The following is a 22,327-nucleotide window of genomic DNA, read 5'->3' as shown; positions in this document are numbered from 1 at the left end:
GTTCGACCAATGACATCTGAATGCGAAGTTAGTCAAACATGTTACAGGTTTTTTTTTTTTCTCAAAAGAGGCAAAAACTGCCATGAGCTAGACTAGTTTAGGCCTATTTATACTTCTGCTGCTATACTGGTATTGTGTTGAAAAGTGCAATTCATGAAAAGGGTGTGGAGTGGTGCGTGGGCGGGTGGGGGTGTAGTTTTGAGGGAGTTTAGTGGAGACTGAAACCTTCGAACCTATCTTGCCTATGGGCTTGAAAGTGAGGTGAATACAAAATTCCAAACCAAATTTTTAGTCATACTTATTTGATTATAGTTTTTATTATTATTTATAATATATTGTGTTGAACTTTTTTAATTGTCTCAATTATCCAAATGATTATTCAGAAACTTAGTTCCCATATGAGTTCAATTTTGTGTAGTACATTAAGTTTAATCAAATAAATTGCTAAATCTGATATTCATAGCTTGAAATTGTGAAATTTTAACTACAATATCTCTAAAGTAAATTTTGGACAGATTTCAATTTTGAAATAAAAGTTTAAAATGTTAATTGATTTACCGATTTATTTGAATAAACTCCCTGGGGCGTTTATTGTTCGGGAGAGTATTTAGAGGGGCGTTTATTTGAGGGAGCCGTTTTTTTGGTGTAATATGGTAACATGTATAATCAAATACACTCAAATCGAAATGTTTTATAATTCAATGTTATTTGTATATGCATGTGGCAGGATGTATATTTGAGGGAAAAATTAAAGGCCTGGGGCGTTTATTTGAGGAGAGGGGGAGTTTATTCCAAATGACGTTCTATTTGGTGGGGGGCGGGGGCGTTTATTTGAGGGAGGAGTTTATTCAAAGCGGGGCGTTTATTCAAATAAATATGGTAACTTAATTTTGTATTTGTGTTGAATATTTTTATGACTTTGTTGTTCAATGCCCCTTGTGCCGTACTATTAGTTCTGTGATAAATTTTGTTGTGGTAGCCAGCCCACTCATTCTCAAGTAGAAGCAGTATGTAATACTAATAGTAAATAGTATAAATTATACAGAGGTGAATCTGTAGACATTTGAGATGTTAATCAACCAATGTAGAACTACTTAAACATGTCCTTTTAAAAAGTAATATTATAAATCAACTGTAGGGAACTTTATGTCAAATATGTTGTTGTGCTACTGTGTACCTTAAAGGTAACATATGAAGGTGATTACTATTTACTTGCTTATTATTATTATATCATCTGCATTTATATATGCCACTGATGGAATAAATGTTAAAATAAAGTATACTGACTAATTTTGGACACCTGTTCTAGTTTGAAAGAATTAAAAACTTAAATGCCCATGGCTTTAATAAAAAAAATATAATAAAACAATAAATGTAAGCTTTTTCTAAATAAATTGTTCTAATTAGTTAACCTGAAAGACATATCTATCTTTAAGCATTTATGCAAAAGTCAAAACAAACTAATATATCAATTGGAAGAATTAATTAATTTATAAGTAATTATGAATGAATAGAATACTCTCTTCTCTCTTTCAACTATTTCCTAATTCAGACGATAGTTAAGTTTTTTTCAGTAATTTGCTTTCAGATAATATAAATGTGTATCTTATGCTGTATTTCACAGTGTTGCCTTAGGCTATTTATATAATGTACTATGCAATTTAAATAAGACAAAATGTATGCTAGACTAGGTTCACATTACATTATGAATGAAATCATTGTTTAGGGTAAGTCTCTTGTGAATTTTCCTCTGGCACCAATAAACATTGTATCATTTCAACTTCCTTTTCATAAAATAAGATACATTTAGATTGTAGAAACAATTTAAATTCAATTTTTTCATTTAATAGCGAATTATTTGATGTTTTATATTAAAGAATAAGATCAAATGTTTGTTTATAAATGTTATATTCTAATTTCATAATGTACTATATAATTTTGTTTGTAAAAATGTACTGTCCCCAAAAATATGAAAAATAAGGATTTTTAAAAAATACTTCGAATAGGCCATTTCGCAGTTTCAATACTGCTAATCACTTCTGTAGGAAAGAAAAATGTTTTCGCTTATTAAAAGACAAAATAAACGGTTTTAAATTCAACCAAAATCCCATTTACTTCCAGTCAATTTGACTTTTTTTGTTGGTCCATTTTTTATGTTTCATATTTCACAAAATACAACAGAAAAATGGAATAATGTTCATCAAAGAGTAAAGACAATTTATGTTTTTGTTTCTGAACCTAACCCTTTTTTGTATGCTTTTCTCTAATTCCCTTTTCACATCTGCATAAATTGTAACAAGTTGTAACCAGGTTTGATCTCCAGATTTATTACACGTTCACACACATATACAAGAAAAGTAAGAAATCTCTGAAGGAAAGCATAATTTTGCGATATTATGATTAGTCAGTTTAATACCAGGGCAATACATATGCACGCAGAAAACAAATAAACAGGCGTCTCATCGATGTGTTTTTCTCTCGGGAGATTTTCCAGAAAATTGTCTTCACAATATGCAAACCTGATTACAACTTGTTATTTCTTGGAGGTGCGAAAATAGTATAAGAAGAGAATAGATTTCTGTATACAGTATAATAACAATTTATAAATGAATGTTTGTAAAAACAAATTAGGCCTACCTCTTTGAATCTTAGCACCAATTCATAAACTGTTTTGCTTTCATTATCCTCATCGTCGTCAGCACCATTTCCAAGTTTGGCAACATTCCCATTTAATATAATGTACCGAATGTAACTTTCGGCCCGAACCTGATTGAATAACCTGTGGTCGGTCTCGGTCAGAATAACGGCAACTTCTTCAGGAAAGTGAAGCAGTTGCTTGCAGTTGTACAGTTCTTTGCGATAGACGCTTGTCGGTGGTGAAACCATATGGTATTGGTCCGATGTGTCGTCTGAGTTCTCTTCGTTCTCTCGGCCTGATAATGAAAGAATGTAATGAAAGTCGTTTAGGAGATTAAGACGTGAGCTTTTAACCTGATAGCCTATCATGTAATTTTTGTGTGGCCGGTAGATCAAGAAGTTTACTCACCATAATTAAACTATGTCAAAGGTCAACTGTGTTTATCTCTAAGGAGGATTAGGTCAATAATACCTAAAAAGAATGTCAATTTCAAGTTGACTGTCTTTCAGTCATGTTGCCTCTGGCAGAGACACGAATAGGAAGAGGGGGATGGCTATTATAATATAATAAATGAATAATCTTTTCCTTTCTAATTAATTACTAATGAATGAATAATTCTGACAGTTAAATTACAAATATTTATCTTTATAATAGAAGACAAAACTGCATTTATTTATTTATTCACAATATTTGATCAGCCAATCAAAAATAAATGTCCTAGTTTTTGTGCTTGCTCCTAGAATATTAACATTTATACTGTACTAATACATATCCTGCATGACCTTTCCACCAGGGCCTTCTCTGTCGTGCACTTTTTTTCATGCTTTATATAATAGTTCAATATATAACAATTGTTTTACCTACATTGGTATATTTAAAACAGGGAGCACGACATGGCCCTAGCACTACATCCAGGATCCATGACTTGCTATGGGCTTGATATTTTTATTTTAAATCTAATTAAACTTTACAAAACATTGTAATTTAATAAAAACAATTTTTACTGTATTTTACCATTTCTTAATATCAAATGTAATCGTATTTTTTCATATCAGGAGGTATTTATTTGATTTAATACATATTACCATGTATTACACCCAAAAAACACCCATTAAAGGCCTCCCTTGAATAAACTTCCCTCCCCACACCCTTAAAAACCCTCCTAAACAATATTTGTTTATTTGTATAAATATGGTATACTAATTACTATAGTATTATAATAGCATGGAGAATTATTTCTTCATGTTAATAGTAATCTTGCGATATTAACATCAGTACCTATTAAATGCATTAATCATATCGGTTCTACTGTAGTTGTTCCTTTCTGGTACAGTGACCATGACATGATAAATCACCTGAAGCAACCGCACTTCATATTATTATTAATGTTCTCTAGTTTACATCAAAATATTAAAGGTTAAATTATATATTAAACTAATATCAGAAGAATAAGAAATCTTTTATTGTTAATAGTATATCTGTCCTTATCCTGTAGAGAGACTAAAGAAGGCTTTCAGATTAAACTTGTTATGTTTTATGATGTTTTATAAAGAATATAGTTATTTTGCAATTGCTTTCACGGAAATATTTAATAACGATCTTACGGTATATTTTCTTGTTATCGCCATACTAAATAAATTTGCCAACAAAATAACTTTATACACAAAGTGCCCTAAAACATGTTTAACATACAATACAGTCCAATTTCGTCATGATAACTAGTATTAATATCAATTACTATGTGTTTTATTGCTGTTTAATGGAACATATTTTTTTGGGGTTTTTTTTACCCATTTATTAAATGGTTTACACTAAAATTGGTAGTTATATTATTTTTGCTTCGATCATCATAGCCTTATTGGGTAATACAGTCATGAATCTGTTTATCTTGTTCTACATTCAAAACATGTGTAGTATATCTGATGTATCTAGGAGGAGAGTTCTATGAAATACATGTGATGCCTGTATTGTACCCATAAACTAACCGATAACCTAACTTTTTATGATACAGGCATCACATGAGTTTGCTGTATTACAGAATTTGCCTACGATACTGGGACAAATGTCATGTGGAGATACAGCACTATGTAGTTAAGATTATACAGCAAAACCAACCGACAACAAAAATTGAAACTCACCACTTTGTTGTGCCATCTTTGGAAGATACACAGGTTGTGACATACTGTATGAGCCATTATTCTCTACTTCCATGGTTTGCCATAGAACGCTACAGATATCCTTAAGCTGTGTGTAGCGGAGAGGCTGTACGGTACAGGTGGTCTCAAGGAATACCAGACAAAGGTGCTTCTGGCCCTGAGTCTCACTGATGTACCAGTGCTGTAGACGATGGAATGGATAGCTGCTGACAACTTCTTTACTTGTGAAGTTTAGTAGAACAATGTGGTTAGAGTTGATGCACAGAATTCGATTTGCCTGGGGAATATATAAACATATTTTACAAATGAAAACTTTTTTTTGTAATATTTAATATTTAATTTATGTTCACGCTTTATCCAAGTGTAGAAGAATTTCATTGTGTTGGTGTTATATTAATGTATTTTTTGGGAGCAGGGTGGAAGCGGGAAGTCCTAAAAAGTCTTTATAGCTACCGCAAGTGATCCCTGTAGAGGTGACCTTGAAAAATAATGCATAAGTGTATATAGGTTACTCAAAAAAAGTTTGAAAATGTAATGTACATCAATCATTGAATGGTAGTAGTATATATACATGAACAAAACATAAAAATAAATAGTTAAAACATGAATCACAGTACATAGGAAATGATTTAGAAACAAATTAACAAGTGTAAACAAACTACAAGTTATTGACCCAAAGTAGGCCTACTATTTGTTGTAATAAAAGCATGTTATTATTTAAACATTTCATATAAAGCAATATTCATGACAAATTATAACAATATTATTTTGCAACAATAAAAGTAAATTGTTTAAAAATAATAATACTTTATATAATTGGTCAGATGTTTTGCCAAAGCTACTTCACAGTAGTTTTTTAAAATTTATGATTTTTCTGTAATAGACATGTGTAATATATGTACAATTTGTAATTTAAAATCTTCAACTATATTTCATTTATCATCATCAGATCATTGCACAATCAGGCAATTGTTGACCTTCATATGATATTAAGATACTCTTTCTGTTGTTTAAACCCAAATCAGTTCATTTCACACTGGATAAATAATGTTATTGACCAGTGAACCAGGCATTTCAGCTTCGATTTATTGTAACAGGTTATATAGCCTTAATCTACAGATACCACAGACACTGGTGGTATTTGATTAGTAATTGTTTGGACATTGAAGGTGACACAGTAAACAAATTGAAGGCAAAGTTCAAGTATCTGGACAACATATAATATTATCCTTGTTCAGTGCTAATAACAAAACTTTCCAAGGACTCAATTACAATAAAGTAGATTTATGTAAAACTGTGAATAAGGCTAATTACTTGTTATATAGGGATAAAACCAGTGAAGGTACCTGGTAGTACCTACTGGCTATAAAATCTTAACCTAGTGGAAACAATGTTTTACTATATTATATTGCACGACTGACCATTATAAAAATTAAAGGAACAGGACTTCTAATGAAATATGTTACTCAGTAACTCCCTCCCCATATAAATCTGGTTCTATAAACAAATTATCTATTGTACAACAGGCATCAAAACCTCATTTTTATCCTATCGAAACATATCAAATTGATGCACAATTTATTCAATTAAAAAAAAAAGTGCCTGATATTAATAATACTGATATTTTTTTATTTATATAGCGCCATTCCAATGATCATTGCTCATGGTGCTATGGATGTTACACTTTTCAACTACATGCTCTTCACCCCTAGGCTCATTCTTCTGTCCACGATAGTGGCTGTGCGAGCTACTACCCTATTCATTTCAAAAAATGTATTGGTAAATTTATTCAACAATGCTTTTTTTTATATCAAATACAATTGGAGAACCTGCATCTTTATCAGAATACCTTGTTCTGCATATTATATTAATATTATATGTATAAATCTATACAAAACAAAATATCGTAAAATACAGTAAGTTCTAAAATGTCAAGGGATGTCCTGTCTTACAGCCAATAAGCATTTCAAGTTTCTTATTTAATAATACAGTATTGGGGATAACAATGTGTGATATATGATCATGTTGAGTGATTGATTCCAAATGTGAATGGAATTTGACATTGTATAGAGGTGTGTTTGTAAGCATATAAAATACTTCATCCCATATGCTGTATATTAAATGAAATACTCAATTCATCTTCATAATCACTGAAAAAGGTAGATAAATTGTTTTCATGTACTAAAAATTATTTTCTTTATGTTCAAAACATTCACTTACTTTTATTTAGAAATATCTATAAAATTAAATATGTTTCAGTGCCCTGTTCAGGTTTGAAAAATGTGTCCAAGAGGTGTACTCATACGAATAACAGTGCCTCTTCGCCCATTCACAATGGAACAGCATTTTTGAAAACAAAAAAACTGTTTCACTGTTTTATCATCGATCTAAAAATGTGCAATCTACCTTAATTTCATTAAATCAATTTAATTTTTTACAAGTAAATGTAAAAACAACCAATTGTAAAATAGATTGCTTCATTGTAGTTGTTATGTAAATACAACAATTGATTAAAATTACAATACACATCTAAATAGTGTATAACAGTTTAGGACAGAATTAATATAGCTAGACCTTTATCACAAAATCTAGTTACTAATTCTGAAATCTCTAGGGCTATTACAGGTAATTGGAAAATATTGAATAATGTGTTGATAGAAAATGATTTTATAGTGTGTGTATACCGCTATATAGTTCAAATTAGATAATGTTGATCTGCAAACTGTGTTAATAGTATTTCAATTTTAGCGGTAATAGTATTCTCTGTATAAATTTATTTCATTTATTTCATTGAAGACAATGAGTGTTAGCATATGTTATTCAAACTCACTCGGTTGAGGTTGGTATACTAAAATGTGTTGAATTTCAAAGAATGAAAGATAGCCCAATTTTGATAATAATAGAAAATTGTATAAGAATACCTCCATATGTGAACATATGACACATAACATACTAAAGTATCAATTCATTATTATATTAAATTATTGTATAAAAGTTAGTCTAATGTCAACAAAGTAACTTACAAGTAATCAGCATTATTCTTACAGGAAATAAAGTCCAACTCTAAGGGGAGAAATCCGTACACCAAACCTCAATGTGTGAATGTCTGGTCATTTTATGGCATCTCCTCCACCACAAAATGAAACTTTACAACTAGGCTATAGACACTTTTGGAATGGTCCATTACTGCAATGAGGGGTGGTAAGTTTGTTATTATTACTAAAGTAGGTACTAAACTCAAACACTCCTTCTAGAGATTGATGGAACCACTTTTTGTAATGGTTTATGATTTATTACAATAGTAAATCTTAATAGAAATTTCCAGGACACTTTGGAGTAGTTGATTGCAAGAACGGGGAATGGTGAACATTGGTAACTTCTGTCCCAAGAGTTTCGCAAGTGACAAGTTCATTAACTATCAAAGTTCATTGGATTCGATAGTGTTTTCTCTCTCACCTTAACTGCATTTAATCATGGTCAGCAAACATCTGTCCATAACAACAACCCACACACATGCGATATCATTATTACATAAAATTCATTTTCAGTGATAATACTATTTGCATTATAATTAAAACAGGTTGGTTGAACCTGAAAGGCACTGACTCTGATTTACATAGAGTGGAGATAGGAAGTACAAAATAAACCACGGAATTATTTCTTTTAAACTTTTTCCTTCATTTTTTAACAATTTTTTCACATTTCCAAACAGTGTCAGACCTCCAGGGGTGGTGCCTTGGCTCTTCAGTGTGAGTAGAAATTGTATAAGATATTAAAAATACAATTATTGCATCACATGTTTAATCCTCCCAAATTTTCTTCCGATTTCCCGAAAATTACAAAATCTGTAAAAACGTGTCAAATCTGTTAAAACGTATCTTATACTCGTTATCAACAAAAACCTTCCAAAATCAGAACTTGTGATTCAACTTTTATTCATGAGTATACTCATGCAAGTTGAATTCAGCATAACTACATGAAAATAATAAAAGTTTAGGACAAAATAGTCCCATAAAATATTGTTTATTCAAGAAAGTGGATTTAATAGTTGTGTTTTGTATTTATTTCTTAAAATCACTGGAAGACAATCTTAGCAAGTGTTACAATTCTGGAAGTTTCAAATTATCTAAATAGAAACCGTTTTTTTACGCGAAAATTGTTTAAACTGTCACGACTGAGGAAGCCCAACTGAAAGTAAACCAAGCAAGACCCTTGAGAACTGTACAAGCCGACTTACTTCTGCAACAATTAAGTTCATTCTTAATTAAAGCAATCAGCTATATATCTACTGTGAATCCATTTATTTTCGCACACCATTAATTTTTGTGTTTAAACAAAATAATTTTGAACATTAGATTGTATAAAATATATATTTTCCAAAATTATCAAAAAGTGAATTATATTTACTTAATATTCAATTAATGTTATGATTTTTTAAGGATGCGAAGTTCTTTTCACCCTGATATACAACAGCATTTATGTAACATTTTTTTACTATTTACTATTTATTACTACATTAATATATAAGTTCAATTAATGTTATGAACATTTTAGAATGCAAAGTACTTTGCACTTTAAAAAAAAATGATTATGAAAAAACAAAACAAAAGATCTTGAACATCATAATCGTATTATAGTTTGATCTCGAATACTGTAGGGTACAAAACACAATTTTGAATTAATTCACTACATTAATATGTAAATATTAATATTAATATTTTTGATTATTTTCAGGATGCAAAAGAGTACTTTTCATCCTGGAAATGGCCTGTATGTAAATAAACTTTTTAATCAATTACATCAACTACATTAATATATAATTATTCAATTAATGTTATGAATATTTTAGAATAGTACTTTGCACTCTGAGAAATAAAAGATTATGACAAAATTCAAGGTACACAAACAAAAGATCTTAAACATCATAGTAAGATTAGTTTGATCATGAATTTTCTCCCCAATATGCTCTGTACAGCAAAATGATTATTACAACTAAAGGTAACTGAAAAAGGAGGTCTTGGGATTAAATCAATGATTTACCAGGATGAAAAGCCATGAAATACCTGGAACTTTAAAATGAACAAATGTCAGGATCTCTTTGGCTTAATGATTATTTATTTTTCTTATTTTTAAGGTCATTTGTCTGACTCAACCTTTTCAAAAACCGGATTTGGCATTAATGTTTCAACAGGGATCCTGTGGGAGAATTTACAGTGAATTATTGTTTTCCTGTTTCTTTATGAGAAACACCCCAAGTCTAAAATATGACCTATACACAAACAAATTTCTTTGGCTGAAGGATGGGACAATATTTATTCCTGTCAAAGTGGTCTGTATGCTCTAACTTGATTCCCTTTAAACATCTGTCAACATCTATTTGCACTCTTTAGTGTGAACCAGACCTCTACCTGTGTGGTAGTTCAGTTAAATAAATGTAAAGTAACTTTTTAACATATATAATATTGTCACATGTAGTGACTTGATGCTTGTCAATAGCATTTCTGTCCAGTGGTGTAATGGCTTGAATGCACAATGACTAAACCATGGAGCCTCAGGATTTATGGGGCCCCTGAGCACGGACCCAGAGAAAAAAAGTCTAAAAAAAGGCTAACAAATGGCTGCTTAAACCAGGGGCCTCTGTTACGCCACTGCTTCTGTTAAATCCATGTGCCTCTAATTAGTTAACTGTATACCAAACTTTTTTTAACCGTTTAACTGCATGGCTGGTGTACAGTAGTATATTGTGTACAGCTGTGTGATTTTACAGATTCGTTAACTCTATACAATTTTACAACCTAATACTTTTAAACAATAACATCTTGTTGCATGAAATTGTACAATTTTGTGTTCATACAACATTTCACAAAAAATTCAAAAAAATATTTTAAAGTATGAGTGTTAGTAATATGAAATACATATATAACCATTGAGTGATTTTGATGCAAACTGGATGTTCCATACAAATCAAATAATAATATTTTGGTTCTTCGATACATCTCTACTAATAGAAACACTTCACACGAGATAATCAAAATCCTCCTTACAGTATTATCAAACTGTTTTCTCAAGTTATTTTTTACATTCAAAGATTTTTAATTAAGCAAATTTGTTTGTTTTTTAGCAAGATGTTTGATCGCTATCAACAAACTATTAAACATGTATAATCAAAAGATTGACTTGTATTTGACCTTATACATCATTGTACCAAACAAATGAGCCTAAACGTAAAATGTCTTTTCTAAACCTAATGAGTTTCCAGTTCATGGAAATTGCTTGTTGATGTATGTTGTTTCTTTTTGTATGATTAAAAACTATAATATTTTCTATCAATGCTTTGCCATTTAATATAATATGTTTGTGAAACATCATAGGTAAAGGTAAAGTCGAAACCTAAGCTAATGCTAACGGCCGTGGTGCCCATCTCCATTTCTTTAGCGTTTGGGCCAGACTCCACGAAGTGTGTATGCTTGTGGGGGGTACGCCACAAACGAGTCTGATTTACCTTCCCCGTACTTTTTACATACCGGTACCCATTTCTATCACCTGGGTGGGGAGGAACAATGTGGATAAAGAATCTTGCTCAAGGACTCAACACTGCAGTGACCGAGCCGGGGCTTGAACCAACAACCTTTTGATTGCAAGTCCAATGCTTTAACCACTGCGCCACAGTGCTCCACAACATCTGAATCATCTTTTTTTTTATACATTATGATTTACTGTATTATATCTCAAAAAAATATTTATATATAAAATATCAGAAATTATAATGTTTTACTCAAATATGAATATGAAAGAAATAAATGTTTATTTGACTTGACTTGACTTGAGGTTCTGCTGAATAATTAGTGTGGAAAAATGGAAAGACGACGAGTCCACATAAACAACGCATTCAATAAATAACATTTCTTTAACAATTATATGCTAATTTGCTATGTATTGGTGTCATAATACAAAGTATAACCAATATTATCAATTTAGAACAATAATCTGAATATGAACAACAAATTATTTATTATGTATTAAACTTTTTGTATACTATATATATCTCTTAAAATGGAGACTTTTGTAATATGCTATACATAAAAATGATTTCTGATTATAGGTTTTAATGAGCAATTTGCAATATCAATACAAATTGCATAAAACATTGTATAAACTGTATAAAAAAATTAGTAAATACTGTTGTAATTGTGTCCGAGGGGTCAGTAGTTTATCCAGGTGTACTAGTTAGATTAAGTCTACTAATTTAAAATTAAAATCAACAGTATACATATTTTTGCTATTGTACGCATCTATAACATAGATGAGTGGAATTTTACTGGGAAGGTTTTAGACTACATTTTTTTTGCCATTTCTATTAAATATATAAGACATTTTAATCACAAATTATAAACATTGTACATTTATTTTTGCAATTAGCCTTTTCAGTCTATCTATTTATTGTATTGTTTCTGTTTGTGTTCCCATCTGTTTATTAATTTATTTTTTGGCTTGCCTACCACAAGCTTTTGGTTTTTTGCCTTCTTCTTTTTTGACTTATTAAATTTATTACTTACAGTAAGTATGGTCTATGTTAATTAAACAATAAAATAAACATCTACTTGAAATTAAATGAAATTTAACCGCCTTCCAGGGAGGGTCACTTTGTCGAGTTTGGGAAGTTGTAATTACGTTTGTAATAGATAAATGCGAGTTTCACTACCAGTAAGTATGTAGATCTGAATAAATATTGATAATCATATTGATCACTTCATATCCTGACCTTTATCATATTCTGATCAATCAATCGGTGTTTGTATATCGTAAAATCAACTGCACTGATTTTCTACCACACTTTCTACAATATTGATTGATCCAGGATATTTGTCTTTTTCATCCTGATGTTTGATTTCTTCATCTTGATATTTGCTTCTTTTCAACTTTAGATAAACTCAGACATGTTTGTTTGGCTTGTCAGCCCACGTTAAGATTTACAATCAGAGATTTGGTTAAAAATATTAAGAAAATATGAAGGAAATGATTGAATATATAAACCCACTCAAATCTTACTATTATAGAGACATACATTGAAACGTGTATTTTATATGAAACTTGTTAATTGGTTGGATGTTTTGCCCTACAATGAAGTTCTGAACCAGCCATCTACATTCAAGATGGCGCTCTTTACTCTTCAACTGTCATGGTGCAGAGCTGATTGATGGAAAAAGTATTAAATTCTAAGCCTACAGATTATTAAACAGTGATGAACTGAAACCTTAAAACTGGTCTATTATTATTATACCTGGACAAAATATAGTACATTGGGAGAAAACTGAGATTTCAGATATACCTTTCAGAAAACCAGAAAACTCTAATTTCATTCTGCCATTATCAATAATTATTTATTCTTTTTACTAGTTTCAAAGCCATTAACAATAATATTTACTGTATTAACATTTTTGGTTTCACTATGCATTTATACAATTTATATTTTTTATCATATACAATAAATTTAGCATAATTTTTCAACTTATATTATTTAAAATGGTAATTTCATTCAAGCATTATAGCGTTATGAATTTCAAATATTACATCCGGACAGGTATTATATATCCGGTAAATTTACATCCAATTTTAACCTATAGAATTTTAAAAGAAATGCAAAATATTCTTATTACCATGGAAGAATTATTAATTCCATTCAAAAGCAATCATTTTAAAACTAAATGAAGACTAAATGATATTTTGTTTATTAAAAAAAAGTGCTAGCAAGGAATATAGAAATCTTTTTAAATTCTTCATTAAATTTTGATCTTTTTAAAATTTTCATTATACTCATCCATTACATGCCATTCCTTCATTTATTATTTTTTTAAATAAAAGCTCTATTAAACTGTGATTTCCAACAATATTTTTATAAAACATGCAATGGACAGGTTTTAATTTCAAGATTTGTATTATTCTCGTCCATTACTCAGCATTTTTTAATTTGTCATTTTTGAAAATAATAAACCACCAAAAAAATGCTCTATTCTGTGCATCTAGAAAAATGAAACAAAAAATGGTCAGTTTCCTAATTCTTCATTAAATTTCGGTCCTTTGGAGATTTTTATTATTCTCGTCCATCACACTTAAACAATCCTTTTTTTAAATTAACACTAAAGCCGCACAAACCATAAATAATTATTACGTGACCATAGTCTGTCATCTATAAACCTTAGATAAATCATGAATACTTGTAGCTGGCTAGCTTGTTTATACATCAGCTTTATTACTATTATTTGAATAATTATATCTTGATATGATTGATGTATCAAAGGGTATCTTGGTAAATGTTGTATTAATGTAGTCATTACCTACATCATTATTGTTATGTAAACATTATTAATACTTAAAACCATTAAGAATCTTTGGCTATTTTGTTCCTTCTAAACTTTTAAATATGTCTACATCAAGTCTTGTTGAGAATGACTCTATGTCAGCATTTTTAACATTTCCAAATTTCAGAAATCATTTAAAGTTTTTTATTATAACAAAAAAATCATTTTAATGTTATTAAAAATATAAAAAATGGAAATAAATATTTTTAGAAAGGTTATATATTTTGTTTATTTTTAGGATCATATAAATCCTTTTTATTATATTGTAAAAGTGTTATCTATACAAGTTTAAATGACTGGTATGTGTGCACCGATATTCAGTCGTAATTGGGGGTAGGGGTATTTTTTCAATGCCAGCATGTCAAATATCAGTAGTGGTGTGGGGGTGGGTGAAGATGCAGGCCCGTAGCCAGGGGGTTTTTTGGGGTTCAGACGAACCCCCCCTTTTGCGCGAACCCGTGAACCCCCCCCCCCTTGAAAAACAAAGGCCCCACTTCCAAAATCGTGCAATTAATTATCCATTATAGCAGATTTTTTGTTCATTTTACTTCTATTGACTACTAACTTCCATAATACTGTAGTGTACTATATAATCTCTCTGCATAACTCAGATTTTAGTAGGTAAAAATGTCTCTGTAAGCTGATTAAAACAACCGAAATTGCTCTGAGAGCCAAACCGGGGGCCCTTGGAGACCCCCTGGCTCCCAGCCTACAGTTGCTCGCTGCACTCGCAAAATAATTGGTGTCAAGAAAACCCCCCTCTGATGCATTCTGGCTACGGGCCTGAGAGGTAGCATACAGGCCTACTCAAATGGTTGCATTAAGGATGGTATGCAGAAATGACTTGCTCTATTAATCCATTATAGTCATTTAATATTCTTAGTTATAAATTTAGTTATATAATACAAAAAAACAACAGGGTTACTAATCTAAAGATGGAAATACACATTACATTCTATAAAAGCTTCAATAATTTATTTGGATCTGCTTCCAACTAATGGCTTCACATTGTATAGACTACAAGAACAATTAGGTTGTTATGTCATATTTCTAAATATGTAACCCAAACACACTGGAACAGGTGTATCTTATTGTACATGCCAGATATCTGGTTCAAACTAAAAACTCATGTTACTATATATAGTATAGTTTGATGTATTACAATGCAAAATATATAATAACTCAGTCTGGTTTTGTAAATAGCAAAATAAAATTGATTACATTAAAATAGACATAAACCTATATTTATATTGTTTTCTAAATCTGATCCTTTTTACTTTCTTTTTTTTTTTTCATTTCATTTATTTCGTCTCACATATAACAAAAAATAACAAACAATAGAGAGAGACAAGATTCCCAAAAGCGAACTTTTTGAAAAGGAATCCCTTTCTGCATATACTGTAATAAGAATTTAAATTAATTATTACAATGTGTATATAAGCCATTATGGAACTTTTTCCTAGCCACCCGTCAAAAGTTATACCCTTTGCTATGCTGCAAATCAAACACCAAGTTTAGTGAAAGTGGACAAAAAAGCGTCGTATATGAAAACAAATATGCTTTTTTCAATTGATAATAACATATTTACTTTTTGACAGTTACTTCATATTCTGTCAATTTCTGTATAGATAATTTATAGACTGACATTTCAAATTACCTGTGATGGTGAGGATACAGTAAATTCTCTCTTAAAATTGTCAGAAACTAATTTCTATTTCTGCATCATTGGTACTTTCGAACTTTTTGATATTGTAAAAAAGTAAAAATGTAATCGGTTCCACTGAAGTTGTTGACAATTCATCGTTTATTCAATATATATTCTCTACACATATATTAAAAATACATTTAAAAAAATTAATAATGATTATATTGGTATGTTCGATAGTAATTAATAAAACATAGTATGTGTGGAAGGAAAGCTATTATATAAAGTTAAACTTTACACCTAGGCTCCCAGAAATAAGTGAAGTACAGTACAAAAGTTAAGAAGAAAAAGATACAATATATGATATATTATTATAAAAAAAGGGAGAGAAATGAGAAAGTGAAAACACCGGACAGTCGAAGATATTCAGGCAAACACATTAAATGAAAAAGGTAATTTTCCAAGAATGAGATACCAAAAATGTAAAAAAATATAAGATGACATAATCCAAGCAAAAAAATTGTGTAAAAATAATTGTAATTTGTTTTAATACTGTAATTTAATATTGATGTAGATGTGTAAATTAAGATTTTCAGTTTTTGGTTAAATCCTTAATAATTTAATTAATATCTTTAGTATTAAGTGTCATTGTCATTGTCAAGATAAACTCTTGTTGTTAATTGTTTAATTGCTAAATAGTGTATAATGTCTTACGGCCTTGTCGAAAAACACCATTGAGGTGAACAAGTGTTACCGTGATTATATAAAGTTTTTATTATTATTATTATTATATACTGAGATCAGGGCATTTTTAAAGTTGTGTTTAAAACTAGAAATTGATGCTTTTTTGTGAGAGATAATGGAAGTAAATGGCAAAATTTGGGATTTGAGGTAAAAAGTAGGAATGTAGGTTTGGGCAGACCTAGTGTTTGTTTGTTGTTGACTTTGAAGAGGTTTATAAAATAGTAAAGCGATTTGACAAGGTATTCCTCTGTGATAATAGCACCAGGTTTTTATATAACAGAAAAAAGTGTTTGCGTTCTACTAACTAAATATGGTTTTAATTATGCTTTAGCTACTGTAGTTACTTTAACATTGAAACATAAGGTTTTTTAACTGAACTTCATTAAAAAGAATATTTAATATTCATACTATTACAGCTGTAAATCAGTATGTAGATGTATATACAACCCTCCAAGGTACCATTGATACTCCTGTGTGGATAAACAAACATGAATGAAGTGTTTCCATCAACACTTTCAAATTACACTGATATAGAGGATGTTTATTGGTCATGGATTCATGGACAAATCTCTTACATACTGATTGAAAGTTGAATATAATTGAGTTAGAATTAATTCTACATAATGTAGATTGCATTACTTGACCTTGTATCCCAATTAAATATTCTTAGTGGCTGGGACTTAACCCCAGTTCTGGAAAATGATGGGTCCTTTCCTAGCCACTAATCAAACGTTATATACTATATTTACCACATTAGAAATTGTGCTTCTTTGTCCAAGTAATCTTAAATTTTGCAAAAGCTGGTTTTTAAAGGATTAATGTTTCAAACTAGTATTGCCAATCTGTTAGTTATGAATTATGATTTTTTTTTCCAATTTATATAACTCATTTGTCAATGTAAATTTGACATTACAATTTTCTTCATTGTGTCAAATTTGAATACCTCGACATTTCATTTTATTTTTTCTCATTTCTAGTAACTTATTTGATAATCCGAACTAAAGATTGAAGCGTAAAATATTGAATTCTCTTCTGGACTTGCCCTCTCTCATTATTTAAAGCTAATATTTTTCAATCAAAATTATGATTCAAAGAGTTAAACTCATAATTTTGATTTTGAAAATGTTCTTATTTGTAGATTGTCATTTTGTTCATTTCTATAAATGTAATGTTTGTGTCATCATTAATCATAGACGTTCGTCGGTTTTTTTCCTTTTCTATTTTTATTACTTTGCTTTGAATAAACCATGTAACAAAGGTAAATATTGACAGTATCAAGTCTAAAGCTCTGTCTACACTATCAAACTTTATGTGACAACAAATATGATGTGGACAAGATGATGTCATATCACTACCATATTTGGGCACATCACACTTTTTTGTCAAACAAGTTTGATAGTATAGACAGAGCTTTAGAAAAGCTGGCAATTCCTAAAAGTATCAATATTGATTAAATAAAAGATTGAATTAATTAATTAAGTGGTGTGGGTGGCACTTTATGTTACAGATGTATGCCTCCCTCCCCCTTCCCCAACCCCACCAATAACTTCAAAATCCAGTATCCACCATAGAAAGAAAGAAAACATGAAATATGTATGATATTTAAATAAAATGATATTCAATTCACAAATGACATAATTAAATGATCTTACCTGAGAAGATAGTTTCTTTGGAGTTGATTGCACAATGAAAAACAAGTGACTGTTATAAGCTGGCAGTTTGCTACAATAAGCAACATACATTCTCTTCGCAAATTGGATTCGCCGTTCCACATTATAACCTCCTAAAGCTTTCTGATGTTGTTGAACATTATGTTGCAGAAGCTTAACGGCGGATTTGCTGTCAGTATAGATATAGGGCAGATGATCATGAACGTTTAAACCCATTGGTAGTTGACCTTTCCTATCACAACACTTCTCCTTTACCGATAGATTTTGTATGTTTCTATATTTTAACGAATGTTCATTATTCTTATCCAACTGTTCTTCATCAAGGTTTTTTTCCTGAAGTAATTTAGAGTCTTGGTTAACAAGGATGTCTAAAGACCCCAAGCCGGCTGCCTGTTTTTTAGAGCATGGAAGGTGGCCGCTCAATATGTCTTTTCTCATCTGTGGAATAAACACAATTGATACCAATCAGCATGATTATTTATTTTATTTATTAATTTACCGTTTGGTCTATATCCTACACTAATCAAAATGGTTGGCCATCTATTAACAGTTTCAATACAAGTTCATTATTGTGAAGAACCTGTGTCAAATTGTAAGATATGTTGTGTATACATAACCAGTATAATTTCATATTTATAAATATTATTTACACATTTTAGATATAAGCTATATAAATCTATAACTGTCTTTTCTATAATGTATTTTTTTTCTGAACCACTTGACTCTAGCCAGGAGCTCTATTTTTTAATGTATTTTGAACTGTATATATATTTATTTTTAATTGTATGTAGTTAAGTTCTTCTGGGGCTCCAGACATATCATGTTATGGTGATCTGTTGCTTTTGGGGTCCCAGGACAAGATGTTGAATAAATAAAAGAAAAATGAAAATGAAATGAAATTATGATAATAGTTAATCACTACTAGAAACTAGATCATTGTTTACATATTCAAAATGATTAAACATTATCTTAAAAATAATAATGTTAATTAAAAAACTTTCATCAGCTTGCTGCTCTTGTTATATTACTTTATATAAAGACATTTTTTCTTTCTGCTAATTATGCAAAGTATTCATCATAATTTTAATGTGGATGGGTATATAATCAGAGATATATAATATAATATTTCTATGCTACAATAAATATAAGTATAATTTGCTTTCTTCAGCTTTTTAATTGCAAATACATTTCTACAAAGATCAATGAAAGGTAAAGCTTTCACCATCATTTTATAATGTCAGTACGTAATGCATAAAATATTTGTCAATGTTCTTAATTTATATTACAATTGGACTTAATTTCGGTCTTTTTATCATTGAATCTTGGCTTTTCTAGTGGGAATAACGCATTATGAGATCAAGTTATAGTGGCACTTTTGTAATATCAGCTTTAGGTCTAATGGGACTTAGGCATTTCATGTATCAGTGTATTCTTACTATTAAGCATCTATGAATTACAAGCTTAGGTTTTATATAGTAACTTAAGCTTTGTAACTAATTTAGTACCATTTGGATGATAAAAGATTAAGCATTTAGTGAATGATCTTTACAATTGGTGACTTTTGATTATTATGAGTGAAATCTGTTTTGTTACGAGGCATTTAAAATGTCGCTTTATATGCTTGCTTTTCATTTGAGAAACTTCTTTCCTAGACAAATTTTTCTTCTTCCTTGATTTTTTTTGCATCAGTGAAAATATATTTGAAACAGTTTTTACTTTTTTTGATGCAATAAAATGTGTTGATGTGTTCACACTCATGCAAATTGAACAAATCATTAGAAAATGGAAAATAGTAGTTTTTTCCATGTGAACTCATTTAATTGGTGTAAAGAAATAGCAAAACAAAAATAACAGAACAGGGTTTATAAATTAATGAAAACAAAATAATTTGTGTTAAATTACACTCAGGATACTATAAAATATTATTGTTAAAGGGTCACTATCCAATCGAGTGAAAGAACAATACCATGAAAGCCCCAGTGGTCTAATGGTTAGGGCAACTGCATATCAAGCAGACGGTCCGAGTTCAAGTCTCGGTTGGGGCGACTTTTTCTCATTCTCACAGATTTCCTCATCTTTATCGTTTCAAAAATTAATTAAATAATTTTCAGTGTATCACCGGGTGGTTTAGAATTTATTTCTATGCCTGTTGTGTTTATATATATATATTAAACTTAAGCTGTTTTTTTTGTTTTATTCCAAAATTATTTATATCTACCAAGCTATTGTTTTCTACCCAATTTTTGTTTTATTTCTTTTATTCCTGTCCACTCAGGCAGCGGTTGCCTGATATATCTATCTATCGTTGTCCAAGTACCTTCACTTGCACTGATGAGGGCTCGTGTTGCCCGAAAGCTCTGCTAACTTTTATTGCTGTTTTACTTTATCGTTTTGATTTAGCTTTTATCTTTTTTTTGTATCTCCATTGAGATCCAGCCACTGCTACCGACAACATTGTCATTTTTTCAGTATTTTGCCTTGGAATTTATATATTATTTAACTCTAAAATTATTTTTCTCGATCTGGCAATTCCGAATAATTTTCATTATCACCTAGATTTTCAATCAATATATGTTTACTATATTAATATATAGATATTTGATATCAAAGGAAAAAAATCTATTGACGATTTAGTGACGCTATTGGGAAGACGCAGATTATAAGTTGATTTGTGCTAGTGCAATTTATTGTCACTCGCTCACAATAGGAGCAGGTAGATTTGTTTATGCAATTTGCTCAAATTTTGTGAACCTCTGATCAGTCTAACTTTTAATATTCTATTGCTACTAGGCCTATCCCCAAGCCTGCAAATTTCATTTCACTTTCAAACCAAAATGAAAACCGTTTTTTTATAAATATTTCTTTGACTTATCAAAAAGAATAAGAAGGTGTTTAATTAATAATATATTTTTTTCTGAGAGGAATAATAAAATTGATTTCAGTTGTCATCTGTATGACATCATCAATGCCAGTATAAGAGCATAGGCAATAGTATGATCTTATCTTATCTTATTATAGAGCGGCATGATGACAATAGATTACTGGCGTTCCATAGACATCATCTCTAAGCTTTGATGTAAAGGTTATGTGTAGGACCTGATTAGTTTCTTGTTTGGATTGTTTTTAGATTTATTTTGTTCTGACATACAGAAGCATTCACTCACTCCCACATAACGTCCTCCATACAATATATTATTGCTGTTTATCTATTGACTAGTGTCTGTTTGGCTGAGGGACATAGTCAATAAGGCTGCAATATATAGTCCAGTTCAAACATGGTTGTATACATAGAAGCACAAATTGTTTGACTATTATCTTTTTCGCTTTGATGTTAGAGTTTATAGTCACTCCCACATCATGTATTCTGTTATTCAAAACTGTTGACTTTACTTTTCTTATTATACTCATAAACCTTATACAAATAAATACAATTATTTGGTTCAATAAAAGATTCTTGTAATTATATATGATTTATACCATACATGTGTTTGTTTAGTTCCATATTTATTGTTTGTATAACAGTAAAACTGTGTTAAACACTAAAGGTCAAAATTACCTGCATTTCATTAACTTTTTTTTTTTCTCTTGTTTAATGAGAGATTGAAAAAATGCATTTAACTTATCATTATTTCAGTTAAAAAAATACTAATCTATTTATAAATAAAAACCAGTATATACACAAACATTTCATGGTCCTATAAAATCATGTATAATGCACAGTACCACGCTCTTGTAATATTTACAGGGCCACAAAGTTTTCTACTATAGGATCAAAATGTAGTGGAGACTTTCACTACTGTATCTAGGTAAATTATTTGATACAATGTACATGTGTGTAACATGTGTTAAAGTAAATGTGCCACATTTTATGGAATTGTTATCACAGTTTGGTACTGACCTTAATGTATTTTGAGTGGATAGCTTCAATATCTTCAAGGTCAATTCCACAGACACTGGTCAACATTGAACCACTGATAGCCAGACCAGCACCAACGGTCATCTGCAAGTTCTGACAACCATTCATGACCACATCCACCTCCACATCTTGTACTTTACGGAAATTACTTGAACCAAACTGGAGGTGACAAGGAGCAGAAAGATGGCATCGACCACGA

At 30.2% G+C, this 22,327-nt stretch overlaps 1 protein-coding gene across 1 annotated transcript in view; it reads right to left on the bottom strand.

Moving 5' to 3' along the window:
• LOC144837720 (uncharacterized) overlaps positions 1-22,320 on the bottom strand; it is a 56,850-nt gene extending 34,530 nt beyond the window's left edge. The window contains exons 1-4 of the mRNA XM_078692953.1: positions 22,111-22,320; positions 18,195-18,650; positions 4,777-5,071; positions 2,638-2,933 (exon numbers count right to left, since the gene is read on the bottom strand). Of these exons, the coding sequence (XP_078549079.1) occupies positions 2,638-2,933; positions 4,777-5,071; positions 18,195-18,650; positions 22,111-22,236 (1,173 nt within the window). The 5' untranslated portion in view covers positions 22,237-22,320. The remainder of the gene's footprint in view (positions 1-2,637; positions 2,934-4,776; positions 5,072-18,194; positions 18,651-22,110) is intronic.
• Between the last annotated feature and the right edge of the window lie 7 nt (positions 22,321-22,327).

Source organism: Antedon bifida, chromosome 3 (assembly GCF_963402885.1).
Source record: "Antedon bifida chromosome 3, ecAntBifi1.1, whole genome shotgun sequence".
NCBI lineage: Eukaryota > Metazoa > Echinodermata > Crinoidea > Comatulida > Antedonidae > Antedon > Antedon bifida.
This window is presented reverse-complemented; position numbering and strand designations above follow the sequence as displayed.